The following is a 20,653-nucleotide window of genomic DNA, read 5'->3' on the forward strand; positions in this document are numbered from 1 at the left end:
TTGCCAAGGGGGATGCGGTGGGGAGAGGTCAGTCCGCAAGCATTTCTTGAGGACTTCCGTGGGGAGGACCACAACGACTGCAGTTCTAGGAAGGAGACGAGAAGGAAAAAGACGTGTTCTCCAGCCACCTACTACACAGGAGCACTCTCCAGGCCCATTCCGTTTTTGGCTTAAAAAAATTTTTTTTAATGTTTATTTTTGAGAGAGAGAGAGAGAGGGAGGGAGAGAGAGAAACAGAGCGTGAGCAGGGGAGGGGCAGAGAGAGAGAGAGCGCCGCAGAATCTGAAGCAGGCTCCAGGCTCCGAGCCGTCAGCACAGAGTTCTCTTTGGGGCTTGAACCCATGAACTGTAAGATCGTGACCTGAGCCGAAGTCCCACGCTTAACTGACTGGGCCACCCAGGTGCCCCCCCCCAATTTTTGCTTTTAAAAAACAAATTCAGGAATGGCTGAGTCTGGGTGGCTCAGTCAGTTGAACGTCCGACTCTTTGATTTCAGCTCGGGCCGTGATCCCAGGGTCGTGGGATTGAACCCTGCGTCGGGCTCAGAGCTGAGCGTGAAGCCTGTTTAAAATTTTCTGTCTCGGGGCGTCTGGGTGGCTCAGTAGGTTGGGCTTCCAACTTCAGCTCAGGTCATGAATCCGCACTCCGTGAGTTCGAGCCCCGCGTCGGACTCTGTGCTGACAGCTCAGAGCCTGGAGCCAGCTTCTGATTCTGTCTGTCTCCCTCTCTCTCTGCCCCTCCCCTGCTCACATTCTGTCTCTCTCTCTTGAAAACAAACATTGAAAATTAAAAAAAAAGATTTTTTTCTCTCTCTCTCTCTGTCCCTCTCCCCACATTCCCCTGAGTGTGCACATGTGCGCGTTCTCTCTTTAAAACACACACACACACACACAATTTCACTAGTCTGTAAGCTCTGCCAGGTAATCACTTGTTTCCCCATTTCCTTTTTGAAAGTGAGTTTCAGAGAAGGCTGCTAGGATCATCTGACGGTGCCTTGAAGGAGAAATGACATCTTAACTCATTCTCAAGATGCTAGTCACGTGGCCGCGGCCAGGACTTCAGAGAACAAGGAACTGCTTTTGGAAATGGGCTCTCCTGTCGGATCAGCACATCACTCCCCTTGATGCCCAAAGGCTTCGGGGAACACGTGTGCAATTAGGTTACAGTGTCCCTTGCCCCCAGCCCCCCTCCCCGGCCCCAGCTGTCCAGCCCATGCTGTATAATCATGGCTTACATTACCGGGGCTGTGTCTGGAAAGAATCGAAGGGTTTGACCTTCAAGTGGCAAGCCTCCAGGGAAGAGGAATTTCTATTTTCAGGATGTGGATAATGAGCATCAGGGGTAGGCAAGCCCCGCTCCAGGATCCGTGTCTTTGTGCAGCCGGGCAGAGTAGGGCGCCCATGCCCCTCTTTTGCCCCCAAGCTACCACCCCCCACAGATGGCATCTAGGGAGAGGAAGCCTGAGCAGCCGCAGGGTTCGGATGAAGAAGAAGGACGCATGTCCCAGGTGGCCACCAGGGGTCAGTGGGGTGCCGGGAGCGGGCGTTCCCAGAGGCAGGGCAAGCTTGTCTGGGTCCCGGTGACAAGGGACTTCACCTCCCCGGCAGCAGGCAGGCAGGGTTCACGTTAGGTTGGAGGGAAGGCACCGGACCGCTGGTGCCAATGCACCGCCCACCTCGGCCGGGTCCGGCCCACTCTGTTTGCTTTGGGAACGTCCCAAGGATGCATCTTAGCTTTTGAAAGAGGTGAGAGTGGAAAACATTGCACAACATCAAGCCCCCGGAAAATTGTGTACACACCCATCCCCTTGGCTTGGATCCTGCCTGTCCTGCTGCCCTGCTCCCCAATTTCAGAGCGCCAGGCCTCTCTTCCTGACTCCCAGAAGTTTCCCTTTGGGGAACTGCCGCGGGCGGCCTGACGTGGCTTTCCTTCCCTTGGATCAAGGCTCCTACCAGTTGCCCCGGTCTCCGAACCAGTATAAATGAACAAGTAGGCACAGTTGGGTGGGGTGGAGGGCTGGCTGCAGCCTCAGGAAGGGACAATCATGGCAAGCATCCAGGATGTGGGGTTGGCCACTGGCGAGCAGACCAGAGGCTGCTTTGGGCCCAAACCGGAGCTGATGTCAGCCAGAGCCTCTGGAATGTTCCTAGCCACGATTTTCTGTGTGGCAGAGGCACACAGAGGGGCAGAGGCAGCAGGGCTGTTAGATCACATGATAGGGGCCGAGAGGACCACACGCTTCCTTTTGGTACCCAGGGGGCCCATGGCGAACCCTTCCGGCAAAGCCGAGTGGAGAACTCTGCCAGGCCGAAAAGGGATGGGCTGTTCTGTTTCCCGTCCCTTCATCAGGTGAAAAGTTGGGGTTTTGGAATGCCGGAATTACTGTGTGTAGCCAGGATGCCAATTTTTCTCTGGGGTAATTTTCAAAATTGGAAACCGGTATTCTTTGCAGGGAAGTTGACAGAATCACGTGTGGAGACCAGCAAAAGTGTTTTCACCCCCACACGATAGACACTTATTTGGGGGAAAACAACCTCCTGGTGTGTGTTCACTTGGGGGTGCTGGGGACGGGTGTCGGAAAGTTCTTCAGCCAAGACGCAGTTCCCAGACTTTCCCTAACTCCTCCGTGGTTGGCAGGATAACTGCCCCCCAAATGTCCAGGTCATAATCCGGGGCGCGGGCGAATATGTTACCTTATATGGCAAAAGGGCTTTGGAAGAAGCTTAGGAAGCCTTAAATTAAGGCCCTTGAATGGTGAGACTATCCTGGGTTATATATAGGGGTGGGGCCGATGTAATCGCCGGGTTCCTTTGAGGAAGAAGGAGGTAGGAAGGTCAGAGACGTGACAATAGAAGTAAAGGTCAGACGAAGACCTGAAGTCCTGTGCGACTGGCTTCGGAAGGAAGAGAGGGTCTGAGCAGAGCAATGCACATGGCCTCCAGAAGCTGGAGCAGGCGAGGCAGGGCAGCCTCGCTGACCCATTTGAAACTTCTGACCTCTGGAGCTGGAAGACAGTAAATCTGGGCAGCAACAGGAACCTAATACGCTGACACAAAACTCAGCTTTGTTCTTCCAAGGGCCGGGGAAACAAACCCATCTTCTTAGGAAGTCAGAGACGCCATAAGTCAAGGTGTAAAGTAAGATCTGAAAGTCGAGGGAGCAGTGTGCAAGCCTGGGCGTGCAAGGAAGTGTGGCAGGCATCAACAACCCCTCCCAACGGATCGCACCCTGACAACGCCGGGAGAAGGGTGGTTCCGGTTTCCAGACGCCCACTTTCCTCCAACACGCACGTGGACGCACATTATCTCCCTTTTTCAGGACACCTAGTATTTGTCCATTGAGGAAAATAATGTTTTTTAAGTTTATTTATCTTGAGAGAGACAGAGACAGCGCAGTGGGGGGGGGGGGGTGTGGGTGGTGGGGAGGGGCAGAGAGTGAGGGAGAGAGACAATCCCAGTCTCCAGGCTATCAGCACAGAGCCCAATGTGGGGCTTGAACTCACAAAACTGTGAGGTCATGACCTGAGCCGAAACCAAGAGTCAGATGGTTAACCGACTGAGCCACCCAGGCGCTCCTAGTATCTGTACATTTTTATTTTTATTTATTTTATTTATTATTTTTTTTACATTTATTTATTTTTGAGACAGAGAGAGACAGAGCACAAGTGGGGGAGGGGCAGAGAGAGAAGAAGACACAGAATCCAAAGCAGGCTTCAGGCTCTGAGCTGCCAGCACAGAGCCCAATGCAGGGCTCGAACCCACGAACCGTGAGATCATGACCTAAGCCGGTCAGACTCTTAACTGACTGAGCCACCCAGGCGCCCCTATCTGTACATTTTTTAAAAAGTGTTTATTTATCTTTGAGAGAGAGAGTGTGAGCGAGAGAGGGGCAGAGAGAGAGAGGATCCGAAACCGGCTCTGTGCTGACGGCAGAGAGCCCGAGGTGGAGCTTGAAACTCACAAACCCTGAGATCGTGACCTGAGCTGAAGTCGGACACGCAACCTACGGAGCCACCCAGGCGCCCATAGTATTTGTACATTGTTTTGATTGAAAATGTGATACGCTAAAAAAGTGATACGTTAGGGGCGCCTGGGTGGCGCAGTCGGTTAAGCGTCCGACTTCAGCCAGGTCACGATCTCGCGGTCCACGAGTTTGAGCCCCGCGTCGGACTCTGGGCTGATGGCTCAGAGCCTGGAGCCTGTTTCCGATTCTGTGTCTCCCTCTCTCTCTGCCCCTCCCCCGTTCATGCTCTGTCTCTCTCTGTCCCAAAAATAAATAAACGTTGAAAAAAAAATTAAAAAAAAAAAAAAAGTGATACGTTAATTCACACTAGTGTCCTAATAACTCATTGGTTTTTCCCTCCCACAGTAATTTGCATTTGAAAAAGAACAAGCCCACAGAACAGAATACAGACCCCAAAGAACAAATCCAGGGGCGCCTGGGTGGCTCAGTGGGTTATGCGTCAGACTCTGACTCAGATCATGATCTCACAGTCTGTGAGTTTGAGCCCCACCTCCGGTTCAATGCTGTCAGAGCACAGCCCACTTTGGATCCTCTGTCCACCCCCCCCCCCCCCGCACCCTCCCACCTCAACATACTGGTCTCAGACTCGGGACCTCTGGGTCGGTGAAACAGTAGATTTCTGGGAAGTCACCCAGTTTGTGGTACTTTGTGACAACGACCCCAGGAAACTAGAATTGTCTTCAGATGTTGGGCAGACATTCGAAAGGAGTGGAGTGGGCGTGGCCTGCAGGCCTCCACACTGAGGGCGTTCCAGAAGCTAATCACCCTGTCAGGGAGCTAGAATCAGCCGGCCAGCAGGAGAGGGTGGAAGGCAGACCCTAGAGGAGACAGGTGTCCCCAGCCTTAGCAAGGAAACCCACGAGGACAAGGAGGCTGCCCGAAGGATAGAGCTAAGCTGATCCCAACCACGGCAGAAACAGAAACTCTGAACACTCCCTGCGAGCAGCCAAGAATCCCGTGTGACCAGTCCGCCCTCCCGGATCTCCACAGGCGGCACACCCCACGACCCACAACACCCGGCACGGTCACGAGCATCTAGGAAACTCTCAGAACGGAAAGCCACATCTGGGACCGTCCTGAACACAAGTCTTAAGGGGAGTTTGTAGAGTTGGACACCTCCCCTTCCCTGCCCTCGCAGCCTCCCAGGCCGAAAGGACTCAAGGTCAAGGGAGGCCTCGAGGCTCTGCAATTCAACTTGGGAGCTGCAATCTCCCAGGGAGGATTGCTTCCGGGAACAGAGGGATGGTGGGGATCCTATCCTAATAAAAGCAAGTCATGTGCCATCTGGTGGCCTTGGCCCCACGTTTCCTGAGAGCTGGAGCTGGGCCCAGTGAATGCCTGCTTTCTTTCTCTGAAGCAGAAGAGAGGCTCTCAGGAGTGTCTCCCTGGGGAGGCTGCCTGGGGGAGGAAGAGGTGCTGGGAGAGATGGAAAGGCAGTCTCTTTGACCTGTGAGACAGGTATTGCCTTCAAGCCGAGCTACCCAGTGGCAATCCGGTCAGATCAAGCCTGGTGGGCCTTGCTGGGCACAGGGGCTGGTTGCTAGGACTAGGCTTGGGGGAGGAAGCCTGGAGAGGGCTTCAAGACGTTTTCTTTCTCATTGGGGCAGGCCACCTACCGGGTCAATCGATAGGATACTCAAACTTTATCAGCAAGAGGCCTGTCTTCCGGGCTGGGAGGCAGGACTCCTTGATTTACTTCTCCGCTCTGTTGGGAATTGGCTTGACAGCTTGGGCAAGACCCTTCACCCCTCGGGGTTTGGGTGCCCCCAATTGTCAAAGGGCCACAAGCATCTTGTTCTTGCCCAATCCCGTCTCTTGGGCCAGGGCTGCTGATGGGTGAGTTTCTGCATCAGATAAGGTTCTTTAGAGAGAGGCTGGGGAGAGGCGGCCTGGGAGCCGGGAGGTGAATGACAAGAAGGAGGGGGGTTACAGCGGAGGCCGTGGAGGTGAGGGGGGCAGGAGAAGAGGCGCCAGGGAGGACAGAGGAGCCATTGTGCAGACTGGAACCCGGGCCAGAGGGCTTTGCCCTTCACCTCCCTCCCACTGGGCCCCCGGAGGCCGGATAAAGAGCCCAAAAGGCTGCCCCGCCTCCCCTCGCCCGCAAGGTTTCTGGTCAACCCCGCCTCCACCCGACTCCCTGCGACTCCGGCGGGGCTCCAGCCTGGGGCGCCTGGAGGAAGCGCGGGACCCTGTAGCAGGCGAGCTCTCTCACCATGGACTCATGCACAGCCACCTCTTCCCTTCCCTGTGCCTCAGTTTCCCACCAGACTCCAAGGTTTAAAGCAGCAGCTCTTCAGGCCTGATGGGGGAAGGGGGAGGCTGGCCTGGCCTTCTCCGTAGCCACCTCCCTCCAAGGCCGAGATCTCAGGGGGAAAAAAGCGCGTCCCGCTTTTTCGAAAGCGCCTAATCCAGACTTAGACCCTAGCCTGCGCCGGAGGGGAAGAGAGGGGACGGAAGGGCGGGAAGGGGAGGAGGGGAGCAGGGGGGAGGGGCGGGTGGGCTGGATCAGGTCCTCAGGCTCCCGCACTGAGCCGCCTCCTCCGCCGCCGCTCGCGTCCCCGCGTCGCGTGACCGCGGCACTGCGGCTGCAGCGCTGCCCTTCCCGTGCCGGTTTCCTGCGGAGTGGGGGTGGCGGGCCCGGAGGTTCAAGACCAGACCGCGGCCGCGGCGCTGCGAGAGGGTGATGGCGCTCCGGCTCCCTCCCCACGTTCTTAGTTTTACGGAGTTTCTCGACCCTCGAGCGCATCGCTGAGTCACTTTCTCGGAACGCGCTCGGGACGCTCGGGACCCAGCCAGGGCCGCCCGGGGGCCGCGCAAGGCGGAAGCGCGCACCGCTGCGACGCGCGCCGAGCCGCGGGTCCCCGGGCCCGCGCCTCCCTCCTAGCCCGCGACCGCGGGCTCCGCCCCCCCGGGTGCCGGGAAACCGGGACCCGCTGCCTGCGTTCCCCGGAAGAGACCCCGCGGAGGCGTGCCCGAGTTGCGACTTTCGGGGGCGTTGACAAGTGCCAGGTGTGCGTGGGCCGCGTGGCTGCGGGTGCGGGCGCGCGAGCCCGCAGCAGCCTGGGCCCGGACCACCTCCGCCCGCTACAGGCTAACGTTAGGCCCTTCCTAACTCTGGCCTCACCTGGTCAGGGCGCCTAGTCGGCTTTGACCCCTTCCTCCTCCGGGTCTCCGCAGATAACCCCCCCCCGGGGACTCAACTCGAGTTGGTCGCGGACACGTTCAGGTCAGACACTTTCTCCTGATATGTATGTATATCTCTCACGCACGCACTGACACGCGCTCCCCGCTCTGCCTCCGTCGAAGTGAAGGTTCCCCCGGCGCGCTTGCATTTTCCCACTGAGCCAGGGGAGGCGGCGGGGGACACTCCGCCGCGGTTTGGCTCTCCAATCCCGACGGGGACCCCTAGACCTTATTCACACCTCACGGAGGGTGAGGGGCGTGGGCCTGGATCGCCTGCTGCGGGACGGCTTCTCTCGCCCCGGTGAGCCTCGATGGTTTCCTCTGGGGAAAAAGATCCAAATTTTAAGGTTCTTGACAAGGCCCCCTCCTCCGGACAGCAGCCACCCCACCCCACCCCCACCCCGGCGGGTCCCCTGTCCCCTCCCCCCCGCCCCCCGACGGCGCGCCTGACTGCCGTGGGCTCGGTGGCTGCGCGACCGGGCTGCCGCGCCGGGAAGCCAAAAATACTCCTCCGGGGGAGAACGGGCGCGGCAGCAGAGACGCCCCGGCACAGAGGAGGGGTACCCGGTGGGGTCTGGGCCTCGAATGCCGGGGGACTGCGGTGGGGCGCACGAAGGGGGAAGATCCCAGGGCGGCAGGTCGCAGCGTGCGGGGGCAGCCGAGGGTCTGCCCGGAGCGCTGAGCCGCGCGCGCCTGGAGCCCCACAGGGGCGGCTCGGACTTCGGGCGGCGCGGCGAGTTCGCGCGGGGCCCGCGCTGCGCGTTCACCCTTGCGCGTCCGGGACTCTGAGCTCGCGGCCGCCGCTCGTGGCCGGACCCCGGGCTCTGCGCCTCGCCGACTCCAGCCGGGCCGCGGCGCCGCCTTCTCGCCGGTCGCCCAGTCTGAGCAGCGGGCGCGCGCGCGCGGGCGCGTGGCCGGGCCCCGAGATCCGGCCAAGCGTCAGCGCGGGGCCGAGCCGCGGGGGCCGACAGTGCGGGAGGCCGGGGGCGGGCAGGCCCTGGCCGCGCCAGGCGCCGGTTCCACCCCCGGGAGCGCGGGGGAGCGCGGGGTGTGGCCAGGCCGGGCGCAGAGGCACAGCGCCCTCCCAGCGCGGCGGCGCCTGGCGGCGAAGTTGAGCTAAAAGTTTGAGGCCAGAGGCAGCGAGGCCGTGGAGTCAGCGTTAGTCCGGCGCTCCGGTCGTCGCTCAGACGTGAGGCTGAGCCCGGGACGAGCCGAGTTCCGCCCTAGGCCACTGTAGGGAACGGAGGTGGCGCCTCCCCAGCCAACCGGACCGACTGGGTAGGGCCGCCCGCCCTGCCTTCTCGCCGCTCGTGGCTCCTGGGCGCCCACTCGGCGCTCGGCTGAGGGAGGCGACGGCCGGCCGCGGGGCTCGGGCTCGGCCCTCGCGCGGCCCCGGCGCGGCTCCCACGGGCAAGGCGCGCGTCCGGGCAGCGTCGCGGGGCCTCGGGAGGCGCGCGCGGCGACCCCCGCCGCTCTGCAGCTCGCGGTTGTGGCCCCGGCCCGCCGGGGTGGCTCGGGGCGGCGGTCGCTCGCGCCCAACTTCGCGCCCCGCGATGCCCGCTCACGTTCTGGGATTTTTACGCAACTGGACTCCCGTCCCTCTGGCAGTCCCCGGGGGGTGAGGAGCTGGTGCGACCGAGAGAGCCACGGGGCTGTGCCTCATCGTCGGGCCGGAACCCGAGGCCCCCAGGGAGGAGAGTCCCCAGGAAGAGAGACCTTTCGCCTCTGAGAGTGGAGGGGCGGGGGTGGGGGGGCTCAGTTCTAGGACGGGAGCGCCCTTGGTGGCGCCAGACCTCGGCTCTCTGGACCTCTCGGAGGACTAGGCGATGCCAGAGAGCGCGGCTCCCCGCGCGCGGCCCGAGGATCTAGCTGGGCGCTGCCCATCTCTGGGGGCCGCCCGGGACTCCGCCAGCGCTGTCTCCTCTCCCTCAGATCCCGCAGCCGCAGGGGATGACGCCGGTACCTCCGCGGCCCCGACTCCGGGCGGGAAGGGCGAGCCCCTCAGCCCGCACCGCGTCGCCCGCCTGGGCGGCACCGATAAGGAGCTGAAGGCAGGAGCCGCCGCCGCGGGCAGCCCCCCAACAGCGCTGGGGACGCCCTGGCAGCGGGAGCCGCGGGACGAGGTTATGGATCCAGGTTTGTGGGGTCCCGGGGGGGTGGGGGAGGGGCTGAGGGTGGGTGGCCCTTCCGCCCTTGCCAGGAAGAATGGCCAGAGTCAGCTGGGCAAAAAAAGAAGGGGCTGGCTGGGGGACAGTCGAAACACTTTTCCCGACGAGGCCAGAAGCTGGCGGGGTCTGAGCCAAGAGCCGGGGTGGCAAGGGCACCGTGCTCCCTCCCGCTCCTGGAGCTCCCCCCCTGGAAGGCCGCTGCCTCTGGCGGGGATCTGTTGGATCAGTTACCGGGGGGAGTTCATCAGGCCCCACGTTTCCACCCCAAGTACCCCTTTTGTGATCCGCGGCCCCCTAGTGGCCGGTTGGGGACGCGGTCTTTTGGGGTTTGTTTTTACAGCGGGCGGCGGCGGGAGCCTGCTGCCCGAGCGGTGCCGCGTGCTGGTCCTGTTAAACCCGCGCGGAGGCAAGGGCAAGGCGCTGCAGCTCTTCTGGAGCCACGTGCAGCCCCTGCTGGCCCAGGCCGGCATCTCCTTCACGCTGATGCTCACTGGTGAGTGCCTCCCCGAGGGGTGGCAGGGAGCAATCCCAGCCACTGTCCCCCATACATACCCTCGGGGCCACCCCGTCTCTCCACAGAGCGTCGGAACCACGCTCGGGAGCTGGTGCAGGGGTTGGAGCTGGGGCGCTGGGACGCGCTGGTGGTCATGTCTGGAGACGGGCTGATGTACGAGGTGAGGCCCGCCCCAAGAGACTGGGTGTGGGTGGTGGGGGGCGGGGTGCTCCCCAGGCTGAGGCCACCCGTGCTCCAACAGGTGGTGAACGGGCTCATGGAGCGGCCCGACTGGGAGACTGCCATCCGGAAGCCCCTGTGTAGCCTCCCAGCTGGCTCCGGCAACGCACTGGCAGCTTCTTTGAACCATTATGCCGGGTGAGAGCCCAGGGTCCGAGGGGGCCTCAGTTTCTCCTCCATGCCACCCTCCTGCCAGGTTTTCTTTTCTAAGTCCCCGTATCCCGGGGTAACTTCTGTTCCCTCTTCTCGGGAGCCTCCACGCTGTGTTCTGGGGCCCTCTCTCGGTCACTCCAGCTGGCTGCCTCCACCTGCTCCCTCTGTCATTCCTACCGACTAACTCCCTAGGGACCCGGTGTTGCTTGGCCTGCCTCGAGTCCCCAGGCAGCGGAAGGGGAGGATGCACGAGGGCTCCGGCCTCACTCCCTCCGACCTCTCTCCCCCGCAGCTATGAGCAGGTGACTAACGAGGACCTCTTGACCAACTGCACCCTGCTGCTGTGCCGCCGGCTGCTGGAGCCCATGAACCTCCTGTCACTGCAGACCGCCTCGGGGCTGCGCCTCTTCTCCGTGCTTAGCCTGTCTTGGGGCTTCATCGCTGATGTGGATCTGGAGAGCGAGAAGTTTCGGCGCCTCGGGGAGCTCCGCTTCACTCTGGGCACCTTCCTGCGCCTGGCGGCGCTGCGCGTGTACCGGGGCCGACTGGCCTACCTGCCCGCAGGAAGGGGGGTCCCCGGGGTGCCCGCCTCCCCTGCAGTGGACCGGCAGGACCAGCAGGGCCCTACGGACGCGCACCTCGTACCCCTGGAGGAGCCGGTGCCCGCGCACTGGACGGTGGTGCCGGAGCAGGACTTCGTGCTGGTGCTGGCGTTGCTGCACTCGCACCTGGGCAGCGAGATGTTCGCTGCCCCGATGGGCCGCTCTGCCGCCGGCACCATGCACCTGTTCTACGTGCGGGCGGGCGTGTCTCGGGCCACGCTGCTGCGCCTCTTCCTGGCCATGGAGAAGGGGAGGCACTTGGAGCAGGCCTGTCCCTACTTGGTGTACGCGCCCGTGGTCGCCTTCCGCCTGGAGCCCAAGGATGGAAAGGGTGTGTTTGCCGCCGACGGGGAGTTGTTGGTCAGCGAGGCTGTGCAGGGCCAGGTGCACGCGGACTACATCTGGATGGTCAGTGGCTGCGTGGAGCCCCCACCCGGCCAGAAGCCTCGGCGGGGATCACCTCCAGAAAAGCCCTTATGACTCCACGGGCCTTGTCGTGCCTTAGCCTGCTCGGTCTACTCCGAGCTCAGGATCCTCTCCCCTTCCCCCCGGACCGGAGGGCCTGTCCCCAGCTCGTGTGGTGGTGGGGAGGAGGAGCAAGCGGACCCCTGGAGAAGGTGGGAAGGCGGAGGACGCGCTTTGGAAGGCCGGGCTCTGCCCCCCAAAGGCCAGAATGAGGCTCTGGGCCAGGAGCCCAGCCGGTTGCCCCCCGCCCCTGCCTGTGGGAGCCAGTCCCGTTTTGTCCTGGGAGCCCCACCCCATGAATCAAAATACAAATAAAGTGACCCTCCCAGCCTACTGGTGTTATTCCAGGTGTTGGGGAGGGAGTGGGGTCTAGAACTTAACGTCAGCGATGCCCAGTGGTGCCTCCTGGATTGGACACAGCAGGGTACTGACCCCTGCTAATAGCCATTTTGGTGGTGGGCACGGGACCAGGGCTAGTCCGGGTTTTCCTTTTTTTTTTTTTTTTTTGCGGAGGTTAGGGCCCTGCCCCAGTGGTCATCCCGCCTTTGGCCTGGGAGAAGCCAGGGAGCTCAGCCAACTGCCTAACCCCATATGGAAGACAGGCACTCAGATCTAGTGTCTTACCCGGGGCCACACAGCCAGTTAGTCTCCGCAAAAAGGGAAAATGTCTCCGATTTCAGGGGCATTAGGGAAACTGGCAACAAAGTCAAAATGGGAGGTAGTTACTCCCTTTGGAAAGGAGTCTTATCCCTCCAGTGAGGGCTCTAGGGCTCCCCCAGCCTCCTCCACCTCCTCTACCCTACCCTGCCCCTATCCCCCCATGGGCAGGAGTTAAAAGGAAACAGCAGGAGGGGCACATACCAGGCCCCCAAGCTGGTCCCCGTTTTGGCGTAAAGCCCAGGTCGGATGTCTGCTCCCCCAGCATCTGGAAGGAGTTGACCTGGCCGGGCCGGTCAATTACAGGCCCCTGGGACCCCAGCCGCTGCTGGCAGACATTGCCCAACACTGGCCCTTGAAGAACGGGACTCGAGCCCTGCCCGCGAACAACAGCACTGACCCGCTGAACTAGATCCCGGGCTCCCGGCCCCCGGACGCCCGTGAGTCCTAGGACCGGACGCGCAGAAGGCGCGGAAGCAGACCGGGTGGGTGCAAGGTGCCGCTGCCGTGAACCTTCCTGGCAACCGGTCTTGCCTTCCCCTGGGGGGGTGTGCGTGAGGTGCCCCAGAGGGGAAGAAAGGCGACAGAGCCCAGATGAATGGCAGAGGCAGGTTTAATGGTGCCACCTTGTCTTTTTTGTACATTGTAATGAGCCAAACGAAAAAAATGCAAGTAAAAAAAAAGTTTAATCACACAGCACTTTATACAGATATCGTAAGCAGTAGGCATTCACATCTCCACATGAACAACGCACCGGGAAGCACAGCCCCACCACTCTAGATGTTTCTCAAACAAGATACCGACTCAGGGCTCCAAATGCCGCGGCCCGGCTCCGTCCTTCCCTGCGGCCGCTGCCCGCCGGGTGGTTACGGCACAGCACAGGCGTGGAGCCAGCGGAAGGCGGACAAGACGCATCATGCTTTGGCTTCTTTTTTTTTTTTTGTCTTTTTTTTTCTAATAAGAGTTAATATCTTTGCTTTTGAGATTTATTTTCTTTCAACCTTAAATATTACATACATACACCAAAAATTACATAGCTGCAATGTGCTCAACAGCATCCTCTTAACCTGGAGCTTCACATTATCAAAAGCTTAGAAAACTTGTAAACCTCTGGGCCTGTCTCTGCGAGGGAGGAGAACCCCTGTCGGCCACCTCTCTCTCCCCAGATTGAGCCTGCAGAGTTTGTAAGCAACAGGAGGCCTCATCCTCAACCGAGAAAGAGAGAGAGAGAGAGAGAGAGAGAGAGAGCGCGCGCGCGCGCGGGCCGGTTCCTTCTGTGTCACCTCCCAGGGTTAGCATGTGATGGTGGGAGGGGCAGAGTCTGCGGGAGGGGCCCCAGCACCTGCCCCGGCCTTGTCTGTGCCGCTGCCCTGCCTCCTAGGGCCCCGGGGCGGGACGGGGCAGGGAGCAGACCGGCTTCGGCCCAAGCGGTGAGGCCGGCATGCCAGCACTGCGGAGCCCCCAGCCACCTGGGACGCAAGAGCAAGGCACCTACAGCTGTCTTCTTTTCCAGCAGCAACCTGGTCCTCATTCCATGTTATGCGCAAGGGCCACCACCACCTCTCCCGGGTGTCACCCTGAACCCAGCCTGGTCCCAACCTCTCTGAGAGAGCAAGTTCAACAGCCTGAGGGTTATCCTGTGAAAGGTCCAGAGCAGAGCCAGGAGTCGGTGACGGCAGCCACAACTCCCCAGCTGGGGATGAAAGGGGGTGGGGGGTGGGGGGAGACAAGGGAGGATCTGGTGGCGGTGGCAGCGGGAGGACCCAGGAACGGGGATGCTATGGGGCACCGAAGAGGTTGAAAGGGAAGAGGGGGGAAACGCTGGAGCAACCCACACTTCATGCAAGGCACACCCACTCGTCCTGCGGCTGAGCTGCACGGCTCGTGGGGCAGAGGGAGCCCCCGAGCCAGGCCCTAGGAAGACCCCACCTCCGCCTTGAGATGGGGACGGCGAGGGAGCAAGTGCCGGGACGCTCTGCCTGGGTGACAAGTGGAAAATCAGCAACAGGTTTCAGATTCTCTTTGCCACAGGGCACCGGCCCGTTGGAAGATTGCTTCGGAAAAGAAACGGCAGCATCTCATGAAACTTCTTGCACTTCAGCATCAAACTCACCTCGGGGAGAGGGCAGCGAGGGGCTTTCGCGTTGGGGACAGAGGAGAAAACGGGAAGATGGAAGGTTCCGGGGGAGGGAGCGAGCGGGCAGCGGCTGGCCTCTCCCCACGTGACGCTTCTTCCTCAAGGGCTGGCGGCTACTGGTCCTCCGCGCTCTCAGGCATGCCCGCCTCTAGCAGAGCGGCCCGGAACTGCGTCAGGACACCCCGGATGCTCTTGATGAAACCCTTAGAGAGTGGGAAGAGAGGGAAGCCGATGTCAGGATAGCCGCTCTTCTCGGGCAAGAAGCTCCGGTAGCTCTTTCTCCGCTTCTTTGGTCTGACACTGGGGGGCACCGGGGCGTCGGGCGCTGCCTCCGAAGTCTGGTCTGTGCGGTCCCTGCTGGCCGAGGCCAGGCCCTGGGCGCCGCCCTCCGAGTCTGAGCCCTGGGAGGCCTCTCCGGGGAACAGCCCTCCGTCCTCAGCTTCCTCTCGGCCGTAGTCTGAGAGCTCGGCCACGGCGGGTGGCTCCGGGGAGCCGCTGTCCTTGGGGATCCCGTTGGGCAGCGCCTGGGCCCTCTCCAGCAGGGCGTGGGTTTCCAGCCAGGACTCGATGCGGTTCACCAGCCGCCAGCCACCGGTGCTGAAGTGTTGCCGGATCTCCTGCTCGAAGACCTCGGGCGGCCGCCGCACCAACTGGGTCATGGACTGCACCACGCGGATGAGCGCCATCTCGTTGTAGCAGCGACTGTTCTCATACCCCTCCTGCAGGCCCCGGTCGCTGTCGAAGCCCGCCTCGTTGTAGTACGGTTCATTCACCAGGATTAGACCTGGGGGTGAGGGTGGGGGTGGGGGGCGAGAAGCCCGTCAGGGCCGGCCCGACCACTCCAGGGACGGCCAGAGCCACAGGCGGGACGGGGAGGACACGGAGGCCAGCGGCACCGCACCCTCCAGCGGCTCTCCCCACCGGCGCCCCGCACCCTGCCCGCCGTACCTTGGATGGAGATGAGCACCTGGAGGAGGCTGGATTTGCTCGTCCACCTCTCTGTGCCCTGGAACGCACATGCGCACAGCCTCATCAGCTCCGGCCCCGACACCCCGCCTTCCCCCTCCCCCCCCCGCCCTCCCCCGTTCCCACCCGGCTCCTGGCACCGTAGTCACCTTTCCGATCCAGGTGCCCAGGAGGCTGACGCACACTTTCCCGTTGTCATACAGGTTGGGGTTCAGGCGGCCACTGCACTGGGAGAGGTAGCAGAAGTGGGGGGGCACGGCTGGGTAGATGTTGGGGAGCTGGATGTCAAACAAGTAGAGGCCGTCCTCGTAGGGGGTGCGAGTGGGGCCCTTGATCAGGGCTGAGAAGAGGTCCTAGAGGGAGGGAGGGAGGGAGGGCTGAGGTCGGCGGGGGGGGGGGGGGCTCCAGACACCACCGACACCACCAGCTACGGAGAAGCTAAACGTAAATACCTCTGTGCAGAGCCACGCGGCATCTTTTAACTCCAGGCGTAAATAGAATTATCCAAAGTTGTGTTTATTTTACCAGGCTTTTTTTTCCGTTAAGTCATTACTTTAATTTTTAAAAATTTTTTTATTAAAAAAAATTTTTTTAATGTTTATTTTTGAGAGAGAGAGAGAGAGGGAGAGAGAGGGAGAGAGAGAGAGAGAGATGGTGCCTGAGCAGGGGCAGGGGCAGAGAGAGAGGGGGAGACACAGAATTCGAAGCAGGCTCCAGGCTCTGAGCCGTCAGCACAGAGCCCGACGCGGGGCTCGAACTCACAGACCGCGAGATCGTGACCTGAGCTGAAGTCGGCCGCTTAACCTCTTTCTGCCTTTTAAAAAGTTTTTTTTATTTATCTATTTTGAGAGAGAGCATGAACGAAGGAGGGGCAGAGGGGGAGGGATAGAGGGAAGGGGAGAGGGAGAGGGAGAGAGAGAGGGAGAGAGAGAGAGAGAGAGAGAGAGAGAGAGAGAGAGAGAGACAGAGAGAGAGAGAGAGAGAGAGACAGAGAGAGAGAGAGAGAGAGAGAGACAGAGAGAGAGAGAATCCCAAGCAGGCTCTGTGTTGTCAGCGAAGAGCCCGATGGGGCTGGCTCGATCTCACCACTGTGAGATCACGACCCGAGTCAAAACCAAGAGTCAGACACTTGACCGACTGAGTCACCCAGGAGCCCTTCATTACTTTTATTTTCACTCTTTAAAACACCTGCCCTGACCTCCACCCCCATGAAGACCAACAATAATCACAACCAGTTAGAAAATGAAAGGACATCCTAGGGCGGCAAGGCTCTACCTGCTTTTGGGAACCGGAGGGATAGGGGATCTGGAATTCCAGCAGAAACGGTGGCAGAGCGCCAGAGACTCCGGTCACTAAGTCACCGGGCAGACGCCCCACAGATGCTCAAGATCTGGGTGCATGCCGGCGGACGGGCGGCATCGGCAGCCAGACCCGTGCTCGGAACACGGGGTGACAGAATGGCGAGGGCGGAGTGCCGACTGGACCGACAGCACCCTCTCCCGCGCTTTCTCACGCGGCCGCCCTGTGGGCCTCAAGAGAAGGCACTACTTCCCCGTCCCTCCGAGTGAGACTTGGAAAACATGCGAGTCCCTTCCGTCAGCACAGCTGAGACCAGCCGGGAATTTCACAAGTTTTACTAAAATCCAAGAACGAGCCAAAGTGTCGTTAAGAACCCGGAGCAGCACCGACCCTGTGGAGACCCCAGCCCTGCTCTGCGGTTTCCGGCCTGCGGCAAGAAGGTCTGAACAGCGCCTCTCTTCTGTCCTGGGGCCCCTTTCACCAGGGCTGGGCTGGGGCCCAGGTCAGAGTAGGGTTCAGGGTCTCGCACGAGGCCCAGCACACAGCAGGCGCCTGGTAAGTGTGCTGGATAAATGAGGGGCCAGGCGGACCGGGCTGGCCTGCGCCTGGAACGAGGAGGTGCTCACACGGCCTCTGGTGGCAGGACTCAACCCTGGGCCTGAGCCATGAAGACAGGAGTGGAAAACGCAATGCGGCATGGCCGCGTGACGGGACGCTATTCTGTAGCTGAAAAAGAACGGACTGGATCGACATCCATCAACATGGGGGGTGGGTCTAAAAAATTACCCGATTGAGTGAAACAAGCAACCCGCAGGTGACATGTACGAGGACGGGCTGTTCACGTAAAACAAATCACACGAAGTGTTTACGGGGACACACGAGAAGGTAAAGACATGAAAAGAGGGTCTCCTGTAAGGAGACCCACAAAACTCAGTCGTGACTCCCAGGGGCGGGGTGAGGATTGCTCAAAGGCAACTTTCGCCTTTTCCACAACGTTGTAATATTTCAAGAGAACAGGACTCAGGCAAAGCTCTGTGCTTCAAAACTGACTTTTAACAGGAGGGAGAAAGGGAGGAAACCATGCGATCCGGACATACATGCGGGGCTCCTGCCCCGTGAGGGGTGCGGACGGCCTCCCAGGTGCTGCCGGGTCCCGCGGCCCCCTGGGTACCAAGCACCCACACGAGCACGTCTGCAGCCGCCCGCGCCAGGCCCACGCCAGGCTACTTGCCATTCTGTCCTCGAAGGTCTTGACCATGATGCCGTCAGGCAGCGAGGTAGCCAGCAACGCCATCTCCTTCCGTACTGTGCTGAAGAACTTCTTGGCTTCCGGAGGCTGGAACTCAATTTTCTTAAAAGAGTGATTTGCTACAAGGCAAGAAAGAGCGGTCAATCGCTAACGGCAAGCCCCTGAGAGCTCTATCTGGAAACAGAGCTGCCGCCCTTGGGAAGCCTGGCCCCGAGGGAGCGGCCGGCTGCTGGGTGTGCGCCCCCGACGGGGGGATAACCCCACGCGCTTCGCACCCGCCAGCCTGGCATCGGCACCAGTGACCACACCGGGGACATGGCCTCCTCCCCTCAGGCGGCAGCTGGCCACCGGCCTCCAGATCTGGCAACAAAAACAAGGTGAACTCACAGGGCGCGAACTCCAGCACTGAGAAGACCTCGCCCTTAGCGCTGGTGAAGGTGACTCCGGGCTTGCCGCCGCACTGCTGACAGAGCACCGGGGTCTCGCTGGGCCACTCGGCCTTCACGGGTGACTGCCCTTCCGGCTTCTCCTCCTTGCGCTCCGTGTCTGGCATCGCCTCCATCTTCTCCTCCTCTGCGATGGCCACATTGTCCAGGGTCTTCTTGAGATTTTCCTGCAGTTTCTTGATGTCATCTAGAAACTTCTTCTCCCGAGTCGGTTTCTCCGGCTCCACTGTGGGGGAGGTGGGCGAGCCTGTCAGAAGCTGCTCCACAGTCATGTTCTTGAGGCTCTCCAGGATCTTGATGGCCTCTTTCAGCTCCCGGAAGCTCTTCGGGGGCCCGTCTTTGCCAGCCTTCTCCATCAGCCCAGCCACGGGGGCAGCCATGGCCACGGCCCCCTGAATGGCGGCCGTGGCAGCCTCTTCGCTGATCACTACCCCCTTGTCCTCCTCAGGGGCCGCCGGCTGCTCAGTGGGCGGGATGGGGGGCTCCTCTATCTTGGGGTGCTCATCCTCCACCAGCCCGTTGTCCGTCTCCCAGCTGTCACTGTCGTCCTCCCACTCATCCGAGGACGCCCCACTGGTGCTGCCTTCCACCGAGTCATAGTCCGACTCCTCAATCTCAGACTCGATGTTGTACAAGTGCTGGGGGTGGGGGAAGAAAGGCAATTCAGAGAGGCTCTGCTGGGCGCTCTGGGGCCCTCACTCTGCGGCCCGTCCCGACCCTCAGAGCTGATGGTGACTGGGTGCGTTGAGGCCTCGGCAGGCCCCTTCCACCCGTTCCCCCTCTCCTGTTCTCGACTCCGCAGTTGAGTCTCTCTGCACTAGCTGGTGCCCGGGTCTCTAGAAGGCGCCTCTGCCTGCCCCACACCCACTGTGGGGGGCGGGGGGGGGGGCGGAGCTCAAAACCCCAACCAACAGCCAAAGGCTGTTCCAGCCTCCCCTGCCCCTGTGTGCACCCCTTGGCCACCATTTGACCTTGATGGCAAATCCGGCCCCTCCCCTAGAGGATTCAGGTCAGCCACCTCCGTGGGGCTGCACGGGTAGCTGAGAACGTGCAATGGCGGGGGGGGGGGGGGGGGGAGGTTCAGCAGAGCCGGCCTGTGTCACATCCTGTTCCCGTACCCTGGAATGGCCGCCCGGACGAGGGGGTGAGTGAGTCACTCCCTCCTCTACCCCGTGAAGGTGCCAGGAGAGGGGAGCTGGGGCGTGCAGATCAGCTCACACAAGGGGGGAGGGAAACGGTACTGAGAGTAGCTTTGCTGCTCAGAGCCCACCAGCAGGGGCTGGGACTGGGGCCCAGCTCTTCTCCTTCCTCTTGCTGACGTGTGAAAAGTTTTCCTAGGACTGTTGGTGGGAAAGGCTCTATCTCCTATAGGAAGTAACCTGTGTTTCTCAGCACAGTGAGATGGGGACACAGGCAAATCTGGAAAGCTTGTGAAAATCTGCACACACCTGGCAACCTGGGGAACCTTCCAGGTGGGACAAGACTACGGGCCAGCTGTGGGCTGCCCCTCTGTTCTCCGGACTGCCCACACCACAGTTTTGCATGGGACAGCTCCTTCCTCTCAGGTGCTCTGAGACCCAAACGCCCCAAAGAAGAGACCCTCGCCGGGAAGACCCGAGAGCCTGTCTCCCTGTTCCGTGAGCAGGGACAGGAGACGAGCCACGGCTCCCAGCCCGGCTGCCACGGTTACGGTCTGGGCCTCAGCAGGGGCTTACCTGGGGCAGAATGATGGTCTTGGAGTTGTCAGCCCACACCACCTCCACCTTGCTGCTGACGTCCACACGGGCCACCTGGCCAACTGATGGCTGCAGGGCAACGGGACAGGGTCAAGGGAGCATCTCTCTGAAGGGTGAGGGCCAGATCACCTCCAAAAGGGAGCTCCGGCAATGGGTGACAAGGGCGAGGCCGTGAGAAGGGACACGGGTGCCAGCCCGAGGCCGCACAGGGTGAGCAGCTCAAGCGTGGGGCCCTCTGGCTCCGGCACCGGCAGCCAGACACCAAGCCCCTGTTAACTCCCTTCCCGCTCAGCATTCTGCCCTCCCTGGGCTTCCCGACCTTCTCGGGACGGGGTTCCTGCTCTTCCTCGGCTTGACCCCACCCGATGTTCCCACCTGCTCGCCAAGGCAGGGCTTGGACGCCCCTTCCCCCAGCCTCTCCGGTGCCCCCACGGCACTCAGGACCAGGAGTCGGACTTCCCCACTAAACAGAACCACTGGGGCTCAGGGAGCAGCTACGTGCAGTCTGATCCTGACGGGCAGGCAAATCCTTGTGGAGGCGCACGCGAGGGCACGCGGAGCCCAGAGGACACCTGCAGGTCTGGTCTCCTGGAGCCACCCGGTGGCACCTCCAGGGATCGCAGATGCTGCCTGGGGCGGGGAGCCGGCATGGAGGCCGTGAACTGGGGGGGGTGGGGGGTGGGGGGGGGCAGACCTCATCCTCCTTGTGAGGAGCTCCATCCTCAGTATTGCCGATGCGGATGACGATGTCCGTGGTGCGGAACCGGAAGTCAGGGTGGTCAGCAATGTCGTAGACGCTCACGTCCTCCTCTTCTCCAATCAGCTGGAGCACGGGA

General features: G+C 61.2%; 2 protein-coding genes across 2 annotated transcripts in view; one reads left to right on the plus strand and one right to left on the minus strand.

Annotated features, from left to right (window-relative positions):
• Positions 1 to 5,930: 5,930 nt before the first annotated feature.
• On the plus strand, positions 5,931 to 11,660 carry SPHK1 (sphingosine kinase 1). The gene is made up of 9 exons (XM_030294627.1): positions 5,931 to 5,969; positions 6,739 to 7,119; positions 8,051 to 8,264; positions 8,407 to 8,484; positions 9,139 to 9,342; positions 9,715 to 9,867; positions 9,954 to 10,048; positions 10,130 to 10,245; positions 10,553 to 11,660. The coding sequence occupies exons 1-9, from the start codon at positions 5,931 to 5,933 to the stop codon at positions 11,340 to 11,342; spliced, it is 2,070 nt and encodes a 689-aa protein (XP_030150487.1). The 3' UTR covers positions 11,343 to 11,660.
• Positions 11,661 to 12,651: 991 nt separating this feature from the next.
• Positions 12,652 to 20,653, minus strand: part of UBE2O (ubiquitin conjugating enzyme E2 O) — a 57,246-nt gene continuing 49,244 nt past the window's right edge. The window contains 7 exon segments of the mRNA XM_030296924.1: positions 12,652 to 14,905; positions 15,070 to 15,127; positions 15,237 to 15,440; positions 17,618 to 17,754; positions 18,023 to 18,719; positions 19,797 to 19,886; positions 20,512 to 20,640. Coding sequence (XP_030152784.1) covers positions 14,235 to 14,905; positions 15,070 to 15,127; positions 15,237 to 15,440; positions 17,618 to 17,754; positions 18,023 to 18,719; positions 19,797 to 19,886; positions 20,512 to 20,640 — 1,986 coding nt within the window. The 3' untranslated portion in view covers positions 12,652 to 14,234.

The sequence above is a fragment of the Lynx canadensis genome, chromosome E1, assembly GCF_007474595.2.
Source record: "Lynx canadensis isolate LIC74 chromosome E1, mLynCan4.pri.v2, whole genome shotgun sequence".
Taxonomy (NCBI): domain Eukaryota; kingdom Metazoa; phylum Chordata; class Mammalia; order Carnivora; family Felidae; genus Lynx; species Lynx canadensis.

Coding starts and splice junctions, on each gene's coding strand:
- SPHK1 (XM_030294627.1), top strand. CDS start 5,931: ATGACAAGAAGGAGGGGGGTTACAGCGGAGGCCGTGGAG. Junction 8,485..9,138: donor CAGCCAACCGGACCGACTGG/GTAGGGCCGCCC, acceptor CCTCTCCCTCAG/ATCCCGCAGCCGCAGGGGAT. Junction 9,868..9,953: donor CTTCACGCTGATGCTCACTG/GTGAGTGCCTCC, acceptor GTCTCTCCACAG/AGCGTCGGAACCACGCTCGG.